Source organism: Lepidothrix coronata, unplaced genomic scaffold (assembly GCF_001604755.1).
Source record: "Lepidothrix coronata isolate B3197 unplaced genomic scaffold, Lepidothrix_coronata-1.0 Scaffold12, whole genome shotgun sequence".
In the NCBI taxonomy this organism is placed as follows: Eukaryota; Metazoa; Chordata; class Aves; order Passeriformes; family Pipridae; genus Lepidothrix; species Lepidothrix coronata.
Genome location: NW_016690192.1, coordinates 1,823,875 through 1,844,896, shown reverse-complemented (window position 1 = coordinate 1,844,896; position 21,022 = coordinate 1,823,875). Strand labels below are relative to the sequence as shown.

The following is a 21,022-nucleotide window of genomic DNA, read 5'->3' as shown; positions in this document are numbered from 1 at the left end:
TTCCTACACCGATGCCATGGAAGAAATTTTTTAATGGGCATGTTTTAAAAAGATGTTTGGGGGAGACTTCCTTGTGCCTGAAAGGAGTTTGTGGGTGTCTGGTGTTTTGAGACATCAGGGGGTTTATCTTAACTTAGGGTAGTGTTGTTATTCATACTGGATCTTAATGACTATATTGAATCTCACTGAACTATATATATGAATAATACTGAAGTATTTTCTTTTATTGGAGCTTTTTTGCCTTTTCATTTTTATAGGTGGTTGCTACTCTTTTATTATGAGAAAGAATAAAGACATTGCCTTTGCCTTTTCAGCTCTTTTCTTTATATACCTCTGTCAGCTCACCTCCTGCTCCTCTCTCAACCTTTCTGTCCACTGACTTTTAATAAATATGTGAAACATCTCTCTTAGCACAGATTGGTATTGTCACCTCAATATATATTCCTGCATGGCGGAAAATGAACCGTGTTTTTCTTCTCCTTGAGTTCTGTCTTTTAGGTTCAATTTAGTGGCAGCACCATCCCTCTCACATATGAGTTCTTTATTTCCTGAAAACCTAGAAGAACGTATGCTCCTTCCATGATTTGCCATGTTCAAATAAAAGCTCTTTTTTTGCTTTTTTTTTTCTTGGTAGTAGCAGAATTTTCCTTCATACGAGGCTTTCTGTAGTATTGTTTTTATCTGTGTAACTCAGAAAAGTGTCCCTTATTATTTCAGCTAATTAAGTATACTGAAATTACTACAGATTACAGGTGGAGAAATGACCACTTTACCAGTTCTGATAAAACATAAATAACCTTAACACTAATCTACGTGGGCTGGTTGAAATTGGAGGACAGATATAGAAGTGTAACTGGGTTTTCAGGAAGAGGGAAGCACCTACACTATGGTAGATGTCACTACATATGCTCCAATTAAGTCCCGTGTTAGTCACCTGCATTTTCTTTTCAGTCTTGCCTGATACGTGTTAGCAGTTCTGGCCTTTCATTCCACAGTTTATTTCTGAACTAGTGGATGATTATTGTTTAGAAATCTTTGCTACAACATAACAGCCTAGTTATGTGTGCCTACACACCCTTTATTCTTCATATCTGAAGAACAGCTTCATCTGAAGGGTTGCTCCTGGGTATGGGTCTCTCTTCAGCATCCTCTGTATTTGATATTAAATAATGGCAGGGGTTTTTAAATTGTCTGCCACACTCTACATTTCCTCTTCCTTCAGTCCTTGTGATTTATAGATCTTATTTGAGTTTGGTGTTAATTACTGGATTCTGTTTGCATTATGTAAGATATCACTACAAGTGCAATTGATTGAAATAGAGATACAACAGTATAATAGGATCAAATAGTTGGAAGATGAAAGTAGGCTAAATCAAGCTTTAGAACACACCTTTACCTGGGAGAGTGGTTTGCTGTTTGAACACCTTACCATGGTTCCTATGGATTCTTCATCACTGATGGATTTTTGAGATTAGATGTTTTACTGAAAGGTAAAATTACAGAAAGATTAAATTAGGAATTAGTTTAGGGACATTTTATGCCATGTGTAATACAAAATATGAGATCAGAAGGTTGCACGGATCATCTCCAATTTTAGGAACCTGTGGGGTGCAGTTTATTTCAGATCCACTTCTATAAGGTTAGAGGCTGGTTAGTGCCCCTTGTCGTTCTCTCTTGGGTTTCTGTCTCCTTTCCTTTGATTGGTGCAGGGGAATTAAACAATGCTTCTCTTCAGCAGGTTTTACTCTGTTATGTGTAATACACAGACAAGGCTTCCTATGAATTTCCATCCGCCCTATTCCTACTTTGATCTTTTTTCAAAGTGGAATAAATTCAGAGGTGTATTACTTCGGTGTTAGAGAAGGTTTGCAGTCTGCTTAGGGAGAAAAGAATTGTGTGTGATAGGGTAGCTGATCCTGTGATCTCCAGGATCCACTTAGACAGGTGGATCACATTGTGCACTTCAAAGGTTTAAAGACTTGCAAATTTGTTCATTTGAATTAGCTCTCACAGCATAAAACTCAGAGGAAAACATTAAGGTCTTGATTTGTTAGCCTACCACCTTGAGATAACATTCATGCCCCTGGCAGTTGTTACATCATGAACATTTTTGTCTCAGTCATTACTTGAGCTTATAAACCTGAGATTCAAAGATAACCGTTCAGGTTTTGCTGACCCTTATGACTGTGTTGCTATTCCCATCCAAGTTCATATTCTTCTGAGGCATCTAAATTATGCCAAGCTGGCTGAGAAGCTTGGAAATCCCATTACCCAGTGATATCAATTTAATCACCTCATGAAAGTCTATGTTTCTTTTTTGCCTCAGTGACAACTTTTCCTTCATTTCTTCTAATTCTGTACAAAGTGCATTAACTTTTCTGAAAGGAACAGGAGTCTGCTATGCTTTGGGTGACTTGGCAGAGAGGTTCTATGGTGCCAGGCTACAGCCGGGAACACCTTGCCTCTCCGTGGGCTGCCCTGCTACAGTGCAGCATCCATCTACAGCCCACATTTCCTTCCAGTGTTCCAGGAATATTCCATCAACAGGTCCAAATCAGGCAGGAGAGGTCTGCAGTGCTTCACTGCAAACACAGTGGTGGTGGAGCAAAGGAGCAGCAGCAATGCTGACTGTCTCATGCAGCCTGAATACAACAGAGGTTGCAGAAAAAATGCCTGAGGTCTGGATTTTTTAACGTATTTATATAGTAAAGATGCTGAAAACAGTTAGGATCTCTTTCTTGTGGCCCTTTTTCCTTTGAAGGAACATGAAACCTGGAGCTTAGAGTTCAAGCTTTTAGGACCTGAAGTCTTATGACATTGATGAGACTGACACTCCTGAGCATGTTTGTAAATTCAGGCCCCTTCTGAAAATTCCAGCGTATGACTGCCTGGTCTTCAGCATGCACATACTCTGAAAAACACATCCCTTGGTGGTTTAAGTTCCTGAAGTCCTAAGGCCTTTGGAAGTCCATCAGGTATTCAGTACTTACAACCTTTCTGGTATTCCATACCTTCGTAGGGACTAGTAAAAGTTCTTCCCCATCGGATTTTTTTTTCTTGGTTTTTCATGCAAAGCGTATAACTTGTGAGTCATATTTTTGAGAAATCCAACACAGGACAGTCTAGTGCTCCATTAGTAGGCTTCTTTTATGGAGTTCAAGACTGTTCAACAGTTTTGTAAGCCTATTTTAATAGTATTGACTGAAAAAAACCCAGTATTAGTCATCACAGAATCCTAGAATTTACTCTGATTTTTCAAAGGCTTGAAATAAACACAACCAAAACTTGCTTTTAAATATATGCTACCGTGGGGTAGTAAAATAAACAAACACAAAACCAAACCTGCACAACAACAGCAAAACCAACAAACTCCAAGCTGTGAGCCTTTTGTAATAATGCATTTTTCTGAGGAAGAAATACCCCTGGCTTCCACTAAGATTCTTCAAATCAAATTTCAGCACTTCAGTTCTGCCTGCTACCTCTTTTGCATTAGTCATAGCAATGTGCCTATGCTGCCCTTAACATTTGGGAAGAATTGTCAGGCACAAGTACAGTCTTTTATATGTGATGCAGTTTAGTCTTTCCACGGTGAGATTTGTTGATGCAACAAAAATTACATTGCCTTGGGAAGTAGCTCAGTGTAAACCTTCATTGTGTTTGTGCCTGTTCTGTTTACTGAAATTTGTCCCTAAATCTTTAAGCCTAAAACTGTACATATTTTGAAACATTCTGTTGTATGGAATCTCATATTTAACAGTTTCATGGGGTTGTTTCTTTGGAAGTAAAAGTGTTTCTCAAGAGCCTTTTTTTCTGTCTGCTCCCAGTGAAAAGAGGAGAGCAAAGCCATCCGCTTACCACAAAGCAGTGCCACCACAAAGGAAAGATTAAGGGTTTAGAGAGAGGTCAATGTGGGTTTTTCTCTAACTAAACACTTTCCTAAAGTTTCCTTGTGGAAAAAATAATGAAGTCATCTCAGAGTTTTTAAAGAATTTTTATTTCTTTTTCACCGTCTGCATTCGCTTGTCTTCTCAGCATGGATGTTTAATCTTTCTAGGCTTTGTGAATTGGTCCAAATGAATAAGTGGTGAGCTGTCTCTCTAGGAGCTAGAGGCTTATTCTAAGGCCCTAATCACTGAGTAAACACATCTTTGCCCTCCCTCTCTTACAACTGCTATATAATAGTCGAGATTCTAGCACAGTAACCTGGATATTGCAGGGATCGACGCTTTGAAATGCAGAACGGCTGATCCTCAAAAACAGACAGTGCCTGATCTTCCCCTGCCTCTTTCTTCTTTTTAAATTAAATATCACCACAGAAATGCTGTTTTATTGCATGATATTGTGCATCAGTGCCCTGGATTTTCAAGTTTAGTTTCAGTCAACATTGTTGGCTGCACTTATATGGATCTCTGCATGTTGGGCTTATTAATGGTCCTTCCTGGCACATGTGTACGTGGTTCTGAAGAACATTTAAATTAAATTAGACAAACATTAATGCAAATACTAATCCCTTTCCCAAAGTCTAATGTTCAAATGTATTCTTCCTTTTATAAACAGTCATTAAATTTTGTCCAAAGCCAGTGTATGAGATGAGAGCCATACAGGTTTTTTTTTACAAAGACAGCTTGTCTCAAAATCGCATCCTATGTCTTGCTGTATCAATACACACCAATATCTAGGGTTCAGTGTTACTTCTGATGAAGAGATTTGAAATTACTTTAAATAAAAGTCTGAAAATAACATTTACCATATCGTCTCAGCAAATATGTTCAAGAAGTATTCTAAAATAAAGTAAGTAATATATATATGGGTATGGGGGAATGGAAGACTGTAATTTTCTGAATTATATTTATAATTCATTGAATATCAGACACAGGTCCTTAACTAGATCATAGCTTCCCTATATTTTTGCAGCCTGCTTTCTAGATTTGCATACACATAGACTGGCTTTTGGTTGAGACCACGTTTTGATCTGAGATTATTATGGGGACTCAGCACAGCTCAGTGCTGCTGGCAGTGAAGCCTCCCCACATCATATGGCTGGATGGAGAGCTGCCAGAACATCCAGCATATCACTTTGCAAGTTTGGGGTCTGTAGGCAGCTGTGTTCTTACTCATTTGCCTCTTTATTTGGCTGCAGAGGTGGTGATACGCTGTCATTTTTTCAGGTTATTTATAATAATTTTGTGTCATAGGTACTGTTCTATCAAGAGACGTGTTCCTTGCTCAGGGAATTGTTCCAAATGTTATCTTTATTGGGCAACAAGCCAAAAAAGTTCACCTATTTCTTAAGATAACTCTGTTAATAAGGTTTTTGGTTTTCATCAAATGTTGCCATTTTCATATTCTAAGCATATAATGTATTGTGTTTTGGTATCTGAAATAAAATATTGGGAAGCATTGAGAATATTTAAGGATTTGGAGGGATGGACCATTTGACTTAGAATCTGCTGGGTTTTTTCCCCTATGTGTGCACATTGAGATACTTCTTACCCTTGGTAAACTCCACTGGGTGTGCTAACACACAAATCTGCAGCAGCAATTTTAAATTGCTGAATAGCCTGAGGAAGTTTTCACTCATCTCTGATCATGTCTTTTCCAGAGAAAGCTTCTTGCTATCTACCTCCACCACGATGAAAGTGTACTAACCAACGTCTTCTGCTCACAAATGCTTTGTGCTGAATCTATTGTCTCCTACCTGAGTCAGAACTTCATAACCTGGGCATGGGACATGACAAAAGAAGCAAACAGAGCAAGGTAAGATTCTTTGAACTGTGAGTGGAGCAGCTTTTCTCTCGAGGAGGACCCTTATCTCTGGCTATCAAATCTCTTGTTGCTTGATATCTTTTTAAACTAAAAACTTCATGCTCAGCTGATCAGTGAAGCTTTGCTGAGTGATGTTCACTGAGAATTGGGTTGGCCTTGTTTGCATTGCAAACCGACTTCTTGTTCCTGTGCAGGAAAAAAATATTAGAAGAAATGACATCCTTTTGGTTCTGAGTTTATTTTCAAACATAGTTCTAGGAATGTGTCTTTGCAGTTTCGCATTGCAGTGCCATGATGTTGTATGACACTTAATTGTGTGTATGTTGGTGTAACTGCATGAGAGCTGTCTGGGATAATAACTATTGTCGTTAATGAAAATCATATTTTAAAAATAACATTCATGTGATAAATTAGTATTAAAAACAGATTATGCAAAGAATTAAAAGTTTGTAATTCATATGAACTTTTTTGAACTACAGTTTTCTTACAGAACATTCCTTTGGTAATGTTCAGATATTTTGGATTTAATAGAATAGAAGCTATCCTGTGTCTTAGGCCATCATCTCACTGATGGGTAAAGATATGAAAACTGTAGATTCTACTTCCTTCTGCACCTTTTGGGTGTTACCAACAAATTTTCTTACTGTTATACTAAGACCTCTCTCTTAGTTACCAGTTGATCAGAATCTGCTGAAAATAATAATAATAATAATAATAATAATAATAATTATTATTATTATTATTATTATTATTATTATTATTATTATTATTATTATTATTATTATTATTATTATTATTATTATTATTACATTTATAAATCAGACTTGTTTGGTTTTTTTAATTTGGACCTTATTTCATCACTTTTATTTACCCAGAAGATGACTGAATCTTGCCAGGATAATGTCTTGCGTATGTTATTATAATTAGAGTTATTCTAACTTTTATCCAAAAGATGCAACAGTAATTTGGGCTGGAATAAGGTTGCCACTTCTTTACACAATTCCAGTGATTATCAAACAATTAAAATTATACATTTATGTTTCTTTCTCTTGTGGAGTACTAGAATAGAGCATTAATACATTCTTGTTCTTAACTATGTAAATTATAGTTAATATTTCTTTGCTGAAAGTGAGCTTGGAGAACAGAACAATCTCTTTTTCTAATGCACTTTTTAAATGATGCTTGTGTTTCTCAGGAATTCCTCACTTGAATTTCTGTGTTTTGTCATTGGAGGGATCAGCAGCAATGTTTCTAGTTTAAGTTATTCTAGAGAAGAGTAAAAGATTATGGGAAAAAGCAGTTGCAAAAACATGAAAACTTTCTAAAAAAGAAACAAGAGAGGAAAGAGAAACATCTAGGTTCTTTCATGGGACCAAATACATAGACTGGGAAGTTGCTTAAGTCTTTTGGTATTGCCATTCATGGGCAGTAAGGAGCCTCCTCCTTTTCTTTTATCCTACAAGTTGGTGTAGAAGGAAACACTATTTCTAAACCATCTGTAGTGGCTAAGTTCAGTTGACTACCTGCTGTTCTATTGTCTGCTCCTCTATTTAATTCTCTAGTTTCTTTTATTTTACAATGACAAAAAATTGCAGTGTAGTTTCTTTTGAAAAACTGTGTTTGAGGGTTTTTTTATGACTGACAATCAACAGCCATGTAATTGCTTTGTTGTGTTTTACTAAAGAAATCTATTAAGTAGCACAACTTTGATACACTAGTAATAAGAGTTTGCAGGTTACACAGACACCTGTGGTGACCAAAGCGACAGAAGCTGCTTGTTAGAAAGAGCCTGTACAGCTGTGTCCTATTAACTCCTTATAACACTTCTTAAAACACAAAATAAAGGGCTTGTTTAAGGCTTTATAGCTATTCTCAGTGAACCTACTCACCGATTGTGCTGGACGATAGGGTTTTTAAACCTTCATTTTTTTGCTTTCTATTAACGACAACAAAGAAACTGTCATATTAACAGTGAGGTCAAAAAATAGTGAGGGGTAAACAAGGCATGCTGGCTCGAATTAGAATAATTTCTCCGTTGTGTTTAGTGTCACATCCTGCTCCTTGGACTGTGATTTCTTCAGAGGGGGCATGATGCTTCCTTCTGCCTTTGGAAAGTGCCAGTGCACTGTGGGCATTCCCATAAATAAATACTGAGTCCCTCTGTTTAATTACTGCCCTTCATGATGTGACACAGTGACAGTGGTCTTGGAGCCCATTCTGTTTTGTATCCCTATGAATACAGTTAAATGTAGCTTTTTGTTTGAATGGTGAGAAGACAACAGCAACAGCAGAAGGAACTGCATTTTGCGTGCTGGTGTAGACCAAGAGCAGCTCATTTGTGTTCTTACAGTTGCATTGTAAAATAGCTGGAAAAGCCAGGGTGGGATGGCAGAGGAATCAGGTCCACTTGATTTACGGCAGTCAATAAGGATGCCTCAATGTCAGTAGTAAAAGGCATTTTTTTGGTACTGTACCATGGCATAAATAAGTTCAAACAGATATAAAGACTTTCCTCATATAAGCAAAAAAAATCTTCTAAATATTGTGAGCTATAGATGTCATTTTATTCCCAAACTAGTCCTAATAGGTGTTTCCATTTTTGTCATTAATGAAATGGGTGTCCATCCCGAACACCGTAGAACAGAACCAGCTCCAAAATCTTGTCATTTTCCCATTTTTTAATGTGTTCCTTGGCTGATACTGATATAGGAATGAATCCTATAGCTTTGAATCCTGCATTGCCATACACAAGCGCTTTTCATCTGGAATCTTTCAATCTTCAACACCCATTCCAACAGAGTGAAGAGAGTTCTGTAGGCAGGACTAGAAGTCAAGCGCTGTGTGCAAATACCAGGTACCTGTTAGCAGTACTGCAAGAACATAAGAGTTATGACTTGGGGAATCAGATTTTTAAAAACTCAGACTGCAGCCACTCCTCAGGACTGTTACTTTGTCAAAATGAATAAGAACTCTCGTTAGTACAGTTAAGAGGAATTATTGTTTTGGCTTCCACAAGTTTTAATTGCCTCTGACGTAAGGTTTGCAGGAAAGGGAGCACTGAGTATCTCCTGTGATTATTAATCTTTTCATTAATCATAATAAAGGGGACAAATTAATAGAATAAAAGAATTAGCCTTCCTGTTTTTGTAATACTGTTAAGGAACCTACATGAAAGCTTTATCCCCTGTAGCGTAGACTTTAGTTTAGACTTTAGTGAGCGTATGTTTGGAATATTCTTGTAATTTGTTGTTCGTGATCAAAGGAGGAAAAAAAGCTGCAAAGCTACATGTATATCTTTTACTTAAGATCTAGTTATATTCCACTGGATATTTGTATCCGGGAAAGATATATAGTAATATATATCCATACATATGTACCTGTACATGCCTTACACCTAACGTTGTACACATAACATCTACAAACATAGATCATGCATAATATTAAGAGATTTCCAGCATACATAGTGTTTGCCAAGCAAAGCAAAGCCAAAACCGTAAGACAGTGACTCGAATGTCTGTAGCAGCTTTTTTGCTTTTGATATCATTGCCCTTGGGCGCCGGATTTCAAGGCGTTGCCAACTTTTCTCAGCTCTGATGACAGGTACTTGTTAGTTTTTATGTTCAGACGATAGTTTTTCACTTTGCTTAAGCTTAGGAAAGAGTTAATTCACTAAAGCTCTTCTCAGCAGCAGGTTGTCTTCACCTGCAATTTCCGTCATCAAGTAATTAGCCATATTCACAGTTGCTGACCCTTAATACTAACCTACTGAATGATGCATGCCTGGATGAAGACCAGTTGACCATATTACTCCAGCTCCCCAATCCCATTTGATCCTTCGGCAAATATATTGCAGGTGTGGGGTCTCTGAGAGCTGGATGTGGGGAGTTAATTTCTCACTGCCTCTTCGTGAGGGACCGCAGATTCTGTATATGTTGCTTGCAAAACTGTTGGGTGTGTTCTTTAGGCACTAAATCCCTAACGGGTTTCACAGAACGGTGTGAAAACCTTTTCCATTGTATTCTGCAATATTTTATTTAATTTACTTTAATAGCAATACAGTGCCAGTCAATAAAAACAGGTCAAAAGTCTAATTAATGTTTTAAAAATAAAGGTTCTCAAACACCAAGCGAGTTTGTCATTTTCTGTATGGTTTGTTTTGAGGAGGAAGAGGAAAGAAGGTGAGGAAGGAACCCTTCTGTTCCACGATTACATCCCACCCGCTCATTTTCTCCTTTTCTCCTTTGCTTTTGATTTTAGTGGCGGTCTTAACAGAATGTCAAGATCAATTTGCAGCATGGTTTAACTCAAGGTTTTCATTCTGCCAGCAGCAATTGTCCTAACGAACAATGCCATGTGTTCTTGTAACTTCAGAAGCTTTTAGAAGGCTCCTGGCAAGGGCAGCATCTAATGACTTTATTAGTGTAGGGTTTCAAAATGGGCTCAGTAATTGTTCGCATCTCTTTGTCATTTAGTCATAATTACTGCATAGTATTGTTTGGGGTTGCACTTGTGAATACTTTCTTAATAGCACTGAAACGAACTGAAAAAGGAAAAGGATAAAAGGTGATTGTCTCTTTAGATAGAGAACAAAACAGCCTGTATATAGATGATGGTTAAACTGTTTATTATACACCCACCAGAAAAGGTAAACTATCCCTGCTTAAATATTTATGTGCTTCAAGGTAATTTCATATTAGTAATCTAAAAATGTCCAAATTTGGAAAATAAAAATCAGCAGAGAAGGCATTTCAATCTGGTCGTGATTAGTAAGACATGGATGTCTATAATATTCAACTATAAATAGAAAGCAGCCTCTCTGATGTTATCAGAGAGGTTTTCAGTGCATCAGTTTATATGCCTATAGCAATGTTTTAAGGTCATCTGAAAAAAAAAGCAGTATTAAAAGCACAGGAATTAAACTGATACATTTGTAAGCATGTTTTAAGTCCCCACTATAAAACCAATTCCCAAAGAAAGTTCTGTCCCACTGTTCTCAAGCTCCAGCCTATTTGATTAAGCTTCTTGAGCAGAAAAGGTGAAATAAAACTCTGTAGTGTCCTGTGCCAAAGAGCTGAAGACAGAACAGGTATCAAGACAGACTTGTTGGACTGTTTTGAGAAAGGATCTGGTCATATTCTCTTGCTGCTTGGTCCTTATGGTGTATTTGTGCAATTGTTCTTCCTATTTGGAGACCTTCATTGACCCTATGGAGTTGCATTTTGCCTGTCAGGATGATTCTTTGATTTGTGAAGATTAATCTGAATTCTCTGACTGACTTCCAATATGCTTGTAGCTCCTCCCACTTTACTAACATCTGTAAAGTAACTGAACACACACTCTGTTCTTATCCAGGCTGTTATTAAATCTACTTGTAGCAAGCTTTGGATATTCCTTAGCAAATTGTGTATTACATTCCTTTCTAATTTGAATTTGGCTGCTTTATCCATCTTTAAAACATGCCTTTTATCTGTTGCTCATTCCCCCTTGTGTTTGAGGCAACAGTTACCACTTTACCAGTGGGTAAGGCAATAAGTGTATTATGGGGACTGTGGAGGCCTTATTTGAATATGCCAATTCAGGATCTCAGCTTTTATTCTTTTAAAAATGTAAATACCCAATAGAAAAATGTTATTTTTACATTAACATTTTAATGAGTCTTATGTTGACTTTGCACAGTATATAATCATTATTAAAAATAATCAGAAATCTTGCATATTTAATACTCATAATTGTTTTCTTCGTGTTCAACAATGAAGGTACATTTTTTTTGAACCCATTTCTGAAGTGTTAAAGTTTCCTCAAGTAGGCTTAACTTTGTGAATTATCTGGCCATAAATAAATTATGCTTTTTTGGCCCAAAATCATCCTGGTTGTGTACTGAATGCCAGTTCAGACTGGAAGAGAACAGGTTGTTTAGAAGAGGTTGTCAGATTTGCTGCTGCTGCTTTTTAAGGAGGACTTTAGGCTGAGGTGATAAAGCAGAAAACATCTCCAGTGCAGCCTTCCTGTTAAAACCTCCCTTGCAAGAAGCACAGAGGGCACCATGTGCCAAAGGGCCTCATTTTAGGAGGAAACTTTTCCAAAGTTTTCCTACTGGTATAAAAATAAAAAGTAACTACAGGAATTTATATGAGTAAGACTGCAACAAATAAGCAGGTCTCTGTAATTTGTGTTGGTATTGAAAATAAAAAAAATTTTATCTAAAATCCTATGCATTTTTTAAATTTTTATCCTAATGCATTTTTCCATACATTTGAGAGCTGATGACTCCTCGCACAGGTTATCTCGAAGTGCACGTGGAGGGGTAACTGCTGTGCAGGGATCAACAACTCCCCAGATTAACATCTTCATGGCACCAGAGTAATTTTTCCTGTGTGCCACTTTTAACTGCAGAGTGAACTGTGTCTAAGAATTAACACCTGTTCAACCTACATTTAAGAAATAAGTTTGTAATTCTTCTTAGGGTTTCTTTCTGTATTTGTCAACCCGTGCTCAGTGTCCGCATTTGTTCTGTAGCTTTAGCTGCTGGTTTCGTTGATAGTGAGGCATGAAAGAAATGATGCTGTCTGCCATAACTGTTACTTTTCTTCATGGACTTTATTCCTGTAGCTTTGGAGAATATTTTGAGGCAGATTTTTCCTTCATAAAATGCTTTTTTGCCTTTCTCATACTTGTTTCCTCCTTGAATTTTTCTGTAATTTTAAAATGAGAGGACTAGTAGGATGCCATATGCCCTCCCTTTCTGGCAGCATTCCTCTATTTCCACTGTTGGTTGGAGATCACAGTAATCCAGCGTGTTGTGGAAAACAGTTTTCCCTGGAGGGACATCTGGCTCTTTGATGGACTCCGCGGGCAGTTCTCTTGGCAGCTCTGGAGATGCCACTGAAAGATCTGGCACACTTCTGTTCAGATGAAAGTGAGAAAATCCCTTTTTAGTGATGTACAGAGTAAGATACTGGTTATTGCACCAAATTGTTTTGGTCCTACTCCCATACTTCTTATTGTAAATATTAACACAGAGGAGTTTTTTTACTTGGTTACGAATGTGGAATACAGTTAAAAGGTCTGCAAATACAGAATCAGTAAAGGCAGAAAAAGAAAAACAGTTACAACATTAGTTAAGTAGCTTCAAAATCTCTTAAAAGGCAAAGAAAAACTGAATGGGAATCATGAATGAAAACTCAATTCCTACCTATCTAGTAAAATGAAGAGATGTGTTAAGACTCTGCCACTAGCCTGGTAAAGAGCAGGTCTGTGGGTGATTTTTGGTGAAGAGTAGTTGTACCTCCACATTTTTGTTGGCTTTACTGCCTTTTACTTCAACAGACAAGTGAGGTCTTCCTTGGTTCCAAAGGGCAGGATCTATTTTGATGTCAGTGAGCAGATGTTCTCGTGTGTACTCATTCTGCTCTGAAGATACATGTTGATAACCATGATACCTATAAAAACATATTTTGGGACTGAGTTATGGGTTGACTAAATACAGAATTGATTTTAAAAAAAATTACCAAACCAACATCTTTAACTAATACAACTGGTGTTGTAATAGCCTCTTTAGTTTTGTTCCTTCTAGCATTATTCTCACGGCACTTTTTCGCCTCCAGTTAAATTTTTTGGTCTTCCATGAAACTTGGTGCTTTTCTTCTGTGCTGTGTTGAAGACTGTTAAACAGTTTCAATACACAAGTCTCAGGAATTCAGTTCAGTTATCCACTGTCTTTATTACTTCCAGGAGTGAAACCTTGAACTCAAATAAGTCATTTTGCCGTGGAAGGTCACCATTGACTTCTGTGAGGCCAAGATTTCACTTACCTGTTCCCAGCTTGAAAAGAAAACATCAAAAAACATTATTTAGCTTGAGAGTTTACATGTCCAGACTTTACAAACACTTTATTTTAATCCTTACCTGATGATGTGTTTCCAGTGTAGCAGAGGCTTTTTTGACGTGGTCTTTGTGTCTGATTGTTCTGAATTGCAAAAGACAGAGAATTAAGGAGTAGCATTTATGGCTTTGAAATACTCGCTCACTCATTGCCTTCCCTCCAACTGCAGCCATAGTTACACTAGAAATTGTCTTTGAGAAGAGTTTTTTTAGTAGTTCAGTGCCTCCAATAAGACCAATGCTGTACTCGTCAGGTTTACCCATTTTTAGCCATTTTATTAGATATGATACATATTGATTAAAAAAATTATAATTTTGAATCTTTTCAGTAGCTTTGAGAAGAAATTACTTGGAGTGCTTGACATTTTAATGCAGTTTGTCTTTTCAAATAGGTTTGGCTTCTAACGCATGTGACAACAGGACTTTGCTCTTCAGTTAGAGCATACATTTCAGAGTAGTTGTTACCTAAAATATTATCATAAGGCATAAGAAAACACGCGATTTAAGTTGCCTTTCATGAACATAATTAAGAATTAATAAGTCTGTACCAGTGGCTGGTCCTCAGAATTTCCACTGTTTTGCCTTTTGTGACCCGTGTTATTAAAAGTCCATTATTTTTACAGACTTTATTAAATTGGATCTTATTAAAGCATTCTATATTTGCATTTGGTCTTTCATAATTCATTATTATTATGACATTTACTTTTTACCATCAGATCTGAAAACATATCATAAGCTACCCTTTTCTCTTGAAAGAAATGCTAATTTCAAACAGTCCTTTAATGGAAGAGAAAAGCTTTATCAGTTTTTTCATTTATTCAAGATCGTGTTAAGAATACTAATGTTAGACTTCTGTATGCTAATATCCAAGAGCTTTTTTTGGTCAAAAGCTTAGAATTATTGTTTTTTAGACCACACTGCTAAGTATGTCACTGGCAGGGCACTAGTACAAAAGAAAATACAATTCTGAAGTACTGTGTTTTAATTCTGTGACTGATAAAACTGATTTCTTGATCTTTCATTATTAAATTATGCTTTTGTATGAAATCTGCTATTTTTATACTTCACCATGTTTATTAGATTGCGGCTCTACTTAGTTTCTCTTTAGAAGTTCTTAACAATTGCTTTAGCATGATTATTTTGGGGGGTGGTTTTGAATTATGGCCTGCATAGTAGAGTAACAGGAAATAGAATGCTCCATCAAATAACTCACTATCTCGAGCAATTGTTAATTGTTTTCATTTAGACAATCTGTCATGTGTGTAAATACTGTAAAAATTTTGTCATAAAAAGAGGTAAAGAGTTCTAGAATTGAATGCAGAAGCCTCGATGTTAAACAACAGGTAACACTCAGTTAAACTGCTAAATTTAGCATAATTTTTTTTTTTAAACTTAAATTCAAGAACACCTCTACAATCTTAACTATTTTTTTCCCCCAAGGTTTCTGACGATGTGCACTAGACACTTCGGGAGTGTTGTAGCCCAAACAATTCGAACTCAGAAGACAGACCAGTTTCCGCTTTTCCTTATTATTATGGGAAAACGATCATCTAATGAAGTATTGAATGTAATACAAGGTACAGTTCTCACTTTATATTAAAAGTATTCCTTTCATGAGTATGGAAACTGTTACAAGAGACCTTTTCTAATTGTTTCTCTTTTAAGATGTTCAGAATATGAATTTGTTGCACAGACGACACTTCCAGTTGCCAGGATATAAATATCTACTACTCTTAAATGTATTAATTAACATGGTATTAGAGATTGAAGTTGCTGTGACTGTAGCAGAATTACAGATAAAGATTTTGGTTTTTTAAAGTGCAAGCCAAATTTTCTAAAGAAGGAGCTGCACTTAGTTTTCCAAATTTACATCAAGGCAAATCCCTGATTTTCAAAATATTTTGGCTGCACTTTTTGCATAGTGCCAGAATGCATTTGGTGCTTTGTGTTAATATGTGTGTTCCTGTTGCATGTGGTGGGCTGGTATTTGGACATGAGTTGCTTGTTCAGACCTACCTGCGTTGTTGATTCCCCAAATCAGATCAGGATTTAAGTTACCTATATAATCTCACATAAATTAAGCTTTCTGGTTTACATGAGCAGTCCTTCTTGGCATAACCATTCCTCTGATGTCGCTGACAGCAAGATGACTTAGATGTGCAGTGCTGCCCTTTGACTGCTGTTCTCAGTAACTCCTCAAATTAGAACACATCAAAGAATGGCTGCCTCTCATTTCTTCTGCGTTCTCCACAAGTTTGTCTTCATGACAGTGTTTCCTCATTTATTTATTGCTTTTATCTAGCAATCTTTATTGTAATCTCCTTATTTTCCTGAGGAGATTCAGCCTCAGGAAATGCTGCCTTTTGTGGACAGCAATACTCTTTTACATTTCTTTCTGCATCTGGGATTAATAATTTTCTTAAGGAGTCTGCAGTGGACAAAATGGTTAATTTTTGCAGGGATTTTGTCTCCTTAGTGCAAGGTACAGCACAACACTAATTCATCGTGTGGCTGTCACTTACTGAACTTACTTCATACAAATAGTCTTATAAATAGATTTTCTTGGTTTTCTGACTCTGCAGTACAGTCCAGCACCTTTGTCATCCCACCGAAGTCAGTGGTGCTACTGATTTAAATGACTTAACTGTTTTAGCAACATGGTGACTCAAAGTCATAATACAATGCATCTTTATATTATGAAATAATCCAGATTATTTAATTGCATTCATTAAGTTTTAATGATTAGTCAGGTTTTCTGTGATCTTTTGTATTAAACTAAAGCGATAACCTATTGTAGCCTTACTTAAATTTATCCTTTAACAAAAATCAAGCAAGCAGTGCTTGTTATTTTCCCATGAATCGGGGCACTGGTGTCTTTTAACAATACGCCCCCAAATGAATGGTGGTCTCTGAAGTCCTGCATGTTGTAGCATGTGGGATAACATTTTCTGCTAAGGTAGCAAATGTTAGAAGTGGGAACAATGAGGGCCTTTCAGGGCTGGGCGAGAAGGCATGTTTACAGAAGAGATACAACAATATAGAAACTTAAGTCCCAGTGGCGTTTATTGAAATGCAGACTGTCTAAGTTTGCTTTTGATTTTTATTTTTTTTTACTGGGGTTGGAAACTATGGGGACAGTTTTGTTTTCTTTAGAGGTACTGTGGCTTCTGGTTAGTTTATTCTTTTTAAAACTTTGACCAGCATCACCAGTATAAATCCAGCTCTTGTTGGTATTGTTCTGCTACGGTCCAACAGCTGTTTAGGCAGGCAGATGTTAAGACTTTATAGTTTTAGACCCTTTCTCATGGTCTAAGACCTTTTAACTACTATGACAAGTGGCTCTAATGGGTAGTCTAGTCTTTGGTTTAGAAAGAGAAACCAAAGAAGCATCCTGGTAGGAAATTAAACTAATCTTTCAGTCGTATTGAAGACAGGAGGCATGCTGGGAGAAAAATATGAGGAGGTATCTATTTTCCTATATATGCATTCTAATTCTTGGTATATATATGGATGACTTACTTTTCTGCTTTATTAGCTTTGCAAGTTTTATCAGAAGTAAATACACTAAAGAGAATAAGTTATAGTGTTTGAAATTTTACTGCTAGTTATACCTGAATAAAATGTGTGCACACACATCCATTCCATCATTGTATTCTGGTTTTTTCCTTTTTTTAAACCAATCCACTTGGGTGCTGCTGCCAACATCCTACCTTTTGTTACCTGACTAAGCAATTGCTTCAGTCTCCCTGATTATACCTGGGAATTCTGAAACTGTAAAATTAATTTCACATCAGGAATTCACAGATCTATTACTTCGGTTTCACATCAGTGATTAAAGTGAAAAATAGAGTTATTTCACACAAGCACAAAAGTAGTTGTTCAGATTTGCACCACCTGAAATTTTAGCCTATGATCAATATTTGGTTGTAAAAACAATTCTGAATTTTCAGTAAAAAGGCAAGCTGAAGGCGTTCTGCTGAGATATTTGCATTTTCTACTCTGTCTTCTTTTTTTTTTTTAAAGTCTGGCTATTTCTTATGGATTAATTCTAAAATGACTTCTTTTTTGTTTAATAACTTTAATGAAATGAAGTTCAGCTATCTTCCTTTGTTGCTAGGTAACACAACAGTGGATGAGCTAATGATGAGGCTGATGGCTGCGATGGAGATCTTCAGTGCCCAGCAGCAGGAAGACATAAAGGATGAGGTGAATGTCAAAAGTTACTGCAGATTCCTACTGGCTTCCACTAAACACTGGGGGTGTAAAGTAACCAGATGTTTCTTTAGCTAGTGGAGTTGGTTATGATGTGTTTTAGTGTTTCTTCCATCATCAGAAATTAAGAAGGTTAAATCTCCTTTGCATATTTATTTGGGTCTCTCAAAACAACTCCTTTTTGGTCTTGTCATTTTTAGCTGCTTTCCTTTTCCTGATCATTAGTCATGAGTAACTGTTGACATTATAGTGGTGTTATAGAGCTTAATATGTACACACAAGGAAACAGCAATCAGATTTTTTCCCAATGACCAGCTCCAAGTCACAGGTAGAAAACAAAAATAGATTAATGTATCTTAAATATGTTTAAAAGGGGACTGAAACCAACTTTAACCAGTACACCAGTACTGAACCACCATTCAGAACGATGCAGAATGTATAAGTGATGACAAGACTTCTCAAAACCAGTGTTCCAATTACACAGAAGTACACACAGTGAGGAATACAGCCAAAAGATCTTTATCTGTTACTCTATAAATTGAGAGTGACATTTTGAAGTAATGAAGTACTTAGGAATTTATAATAATAGGTGTGTTGCCATTCAAGATTATTCTTATCCTGTTGTATAGACATTGATTGACAATAATTCACTAAACACATTCTTCACATTTAAATTTTGTATCTCATTAGTACAAGATTTACTGATTATAATATGAAGGCATGATATCTGCACAATATCTGTCATTCACTTTTTCTTCTTTATTAATGCTACCTGTAATTCATTGGTAAAGAAATTTACGTTAATTTTGTTAATACTGAACACAGATTTAAATATGAGGATTACAACAAAAATCCAAGGCACAATATAATTGAATTTTTTATTGCATTTTAACAGAATATGTTGGGTATGGAAGTTTTCTTAATGCTTTAATAAGAAGGTAAAATTAACATCACAGATGAGTTCTAAGAGAGGTTCAGCACTAAAAACTATAAAAGTTGATAAATAGGAAGAAAACTGAGGGAGAGAAAAGCATATCAAGGCAGAGAGGTAAGAGCAAATAAGGGGCAGGAGAAGAAACTAGGAGTGATAGGATTGGAACAGCGGGAGGAATAGGACACTGGAACAGTTGGCCAGAGCAGGGAACACCAGTGTTTAGGAGAGAGGGTGGGGGCAGGAGAGACAGTGATAGACCTGCCCTAGGAGGGTAAAACCAAATGGATTTGCAGCTGGGTGTAAGGGCTATAAAGCTTAAAGCAAGAGGAGATTCAGTAGCCTTGGGGCCACGATCACTGAACAGGGAACTGGCTCCTGTCCCGAGCTGCTCTCACTCCTTCACTGGATGACCAAGAGCAGTGACAGTCCAGACCCACGATGGGATTGTCTCCTGGCTTCTTACCCCTAGTGTTCTACCTATGTAGGGGAGTGGAAAATAAATTTTTACACATTTCTCAAAAATCTGCCTTTGTCCAAGTCTTCTGTAGTCTTCTCCTTTTGTTTTTCTGTCACTGAGAGCACCAGTGACATTTCTTCCCCAACAGGAGCTTTTTCTAACACACTTTGACATTCAGAAAACTAATGGAAAATTTCATAAACTTTGGGAGCAGATTTCCAGATATTTACTTACACCTTGGCTCCACTTGTTACAAACACACTGAAAAGGTGATCTCAGACACTTTTGCCTTTGAAGCAGGAAGTTTAAAAATAAAAAATAACCTCTCTTTATGAAGTTACTATTCCAGAGAGGGAGTATTTGACAAGCAGTCTGTACTCAATAGAGGGCTTTAGCCTGAAAACAAAATATTGCCTTTTTGTGGTTTGCTACATAACATGTAGCTTTCTTGTAAGCCTTGTACTTGACAACTTCAAGTGTTCAAACATCACCACCTTTTCTTTTTTAAGATGATATTGCAGTTGGTGCAATTTTTTCCCAAATATTACAATAGCAAACAGGATACAGAGTCCGGTTTCTGTTACTGTTTTCTTAATAACAACAGTAAGTCATCGTAAAACCACAGGAAGATAAGCATAAAATTCTTTTGTGCTTTAAAAAGAGAAGTCATCTATACAGTGTTGCTGTAAACAGAAGTGTGTGTGAGAGAGAAACAGAACTGGAAACATTTGTAAATAACAGCATGAAGTCATTAATGAGTGAGTTTATGCAGCTGAACTTCTCCAGTTTGGATTTTTAACTTGCATGCATGTGAAAGGTTCAAACACAGCTATTGCACAATCCTGTTGGAACAGCATGTTTTGCAGTGCCCTCTGATGGTAGTTTCAGTACAGGATGCCTATTCCCACTGCCAGTTAATGGTACAGGTGTTCACCATCTCGTGTGCTGTAGCTACAGTCAGCTCCCTGTCACTGACCATTGGCTGATGGTGTGGGCAGGATACTCAGAACAGCATCACCTGCTCACCTCACCTGAGCAAAGTGAGTCACCTCAGCTGGTGGTAATAGTATGTTTAGCTCAACCCTGTGCTTTTGTATCCATGTACTGGTAAAATGTACCGGTTTAGCCTCATACAATTTTAATGGGGCAAATCTGGTGCATGTTTCTGTAACGTCAAGTGCTAAAATACCATCGTTTAACTAGCAATTGGATTTAATTTTTAGATTTGTATATTGCATTTGATTAAGCCTTTTCTTACATGTTCTCCAAAGAAATACCTTAAAAACATTGAGATGCATATGTGTATTCGTAGTAATCCAACATGCCTGTCCTGAGATACAGTGGTGTATAATTTCAGGACCCATTTGCTCTCCCAAGCTTCCTTAAAGGGAGATCAATCTGCTGTCACCTTCTTTTCCCCACCCCTCCAGGGTTCTGGGTCAGTCATAGCTGTTGCTGTGTTGACCAGATGACATTTTGGAAACCCCCTGCCTCTTTTGGACAACACTGTTGACATACCATTGTAGGTACATGGTCTAGGGGTCCTGCTGTCTGTTTTTATAAGTTTGCTCCTTAAATTACCATACTAACAAGCTACAAATAGCAAAATCTGATGAGCAGCACAGTGATGTGCTTATGTGGCTCTTTTGATAAGAAGTGGACAAGGGATAATTTAATGGTGGTTTCAGAAGCAGTGAGGCCGATTGGCCAGGATACAGTTCCACCCCTCACAGTGCAGTCAGGTTTGGAGGCTGAATTCCTGCCTCATGCTG

At 37.0% G+C, this 21,022-nt stretch overlaps 1 protein-coding gene across 1 annotated transcript in view; it reads left to right on the top strand.

Annotated features, from left to right (window-relative positions):
- FAF1 (Fas associated factor 1) overlaps positions 1 to 21,022 on the top strand; it is a 156,912-nt gene that overhangs the window by 109,126 nt on the left and 26,764 nt on the right. The window contains exons 13-15 of the mRNA XM_017805595.1: positions 5,603 to 5,757; positions 15,088 to 15,224; positions 17,765 to 17,853. Coding sequence (XP_017661084.1) covers positions 5,603 to 5,757; positions 15,088 to 15,224; positions 17,765 to 17,853 — 381 coding nt within the window. The remainder of the gene's footprint in view (positions 1 to 5,602; positions 5,758 to 15,087; positions 15,225 to 17,764; positions 17,854 to 21,022) is intronic.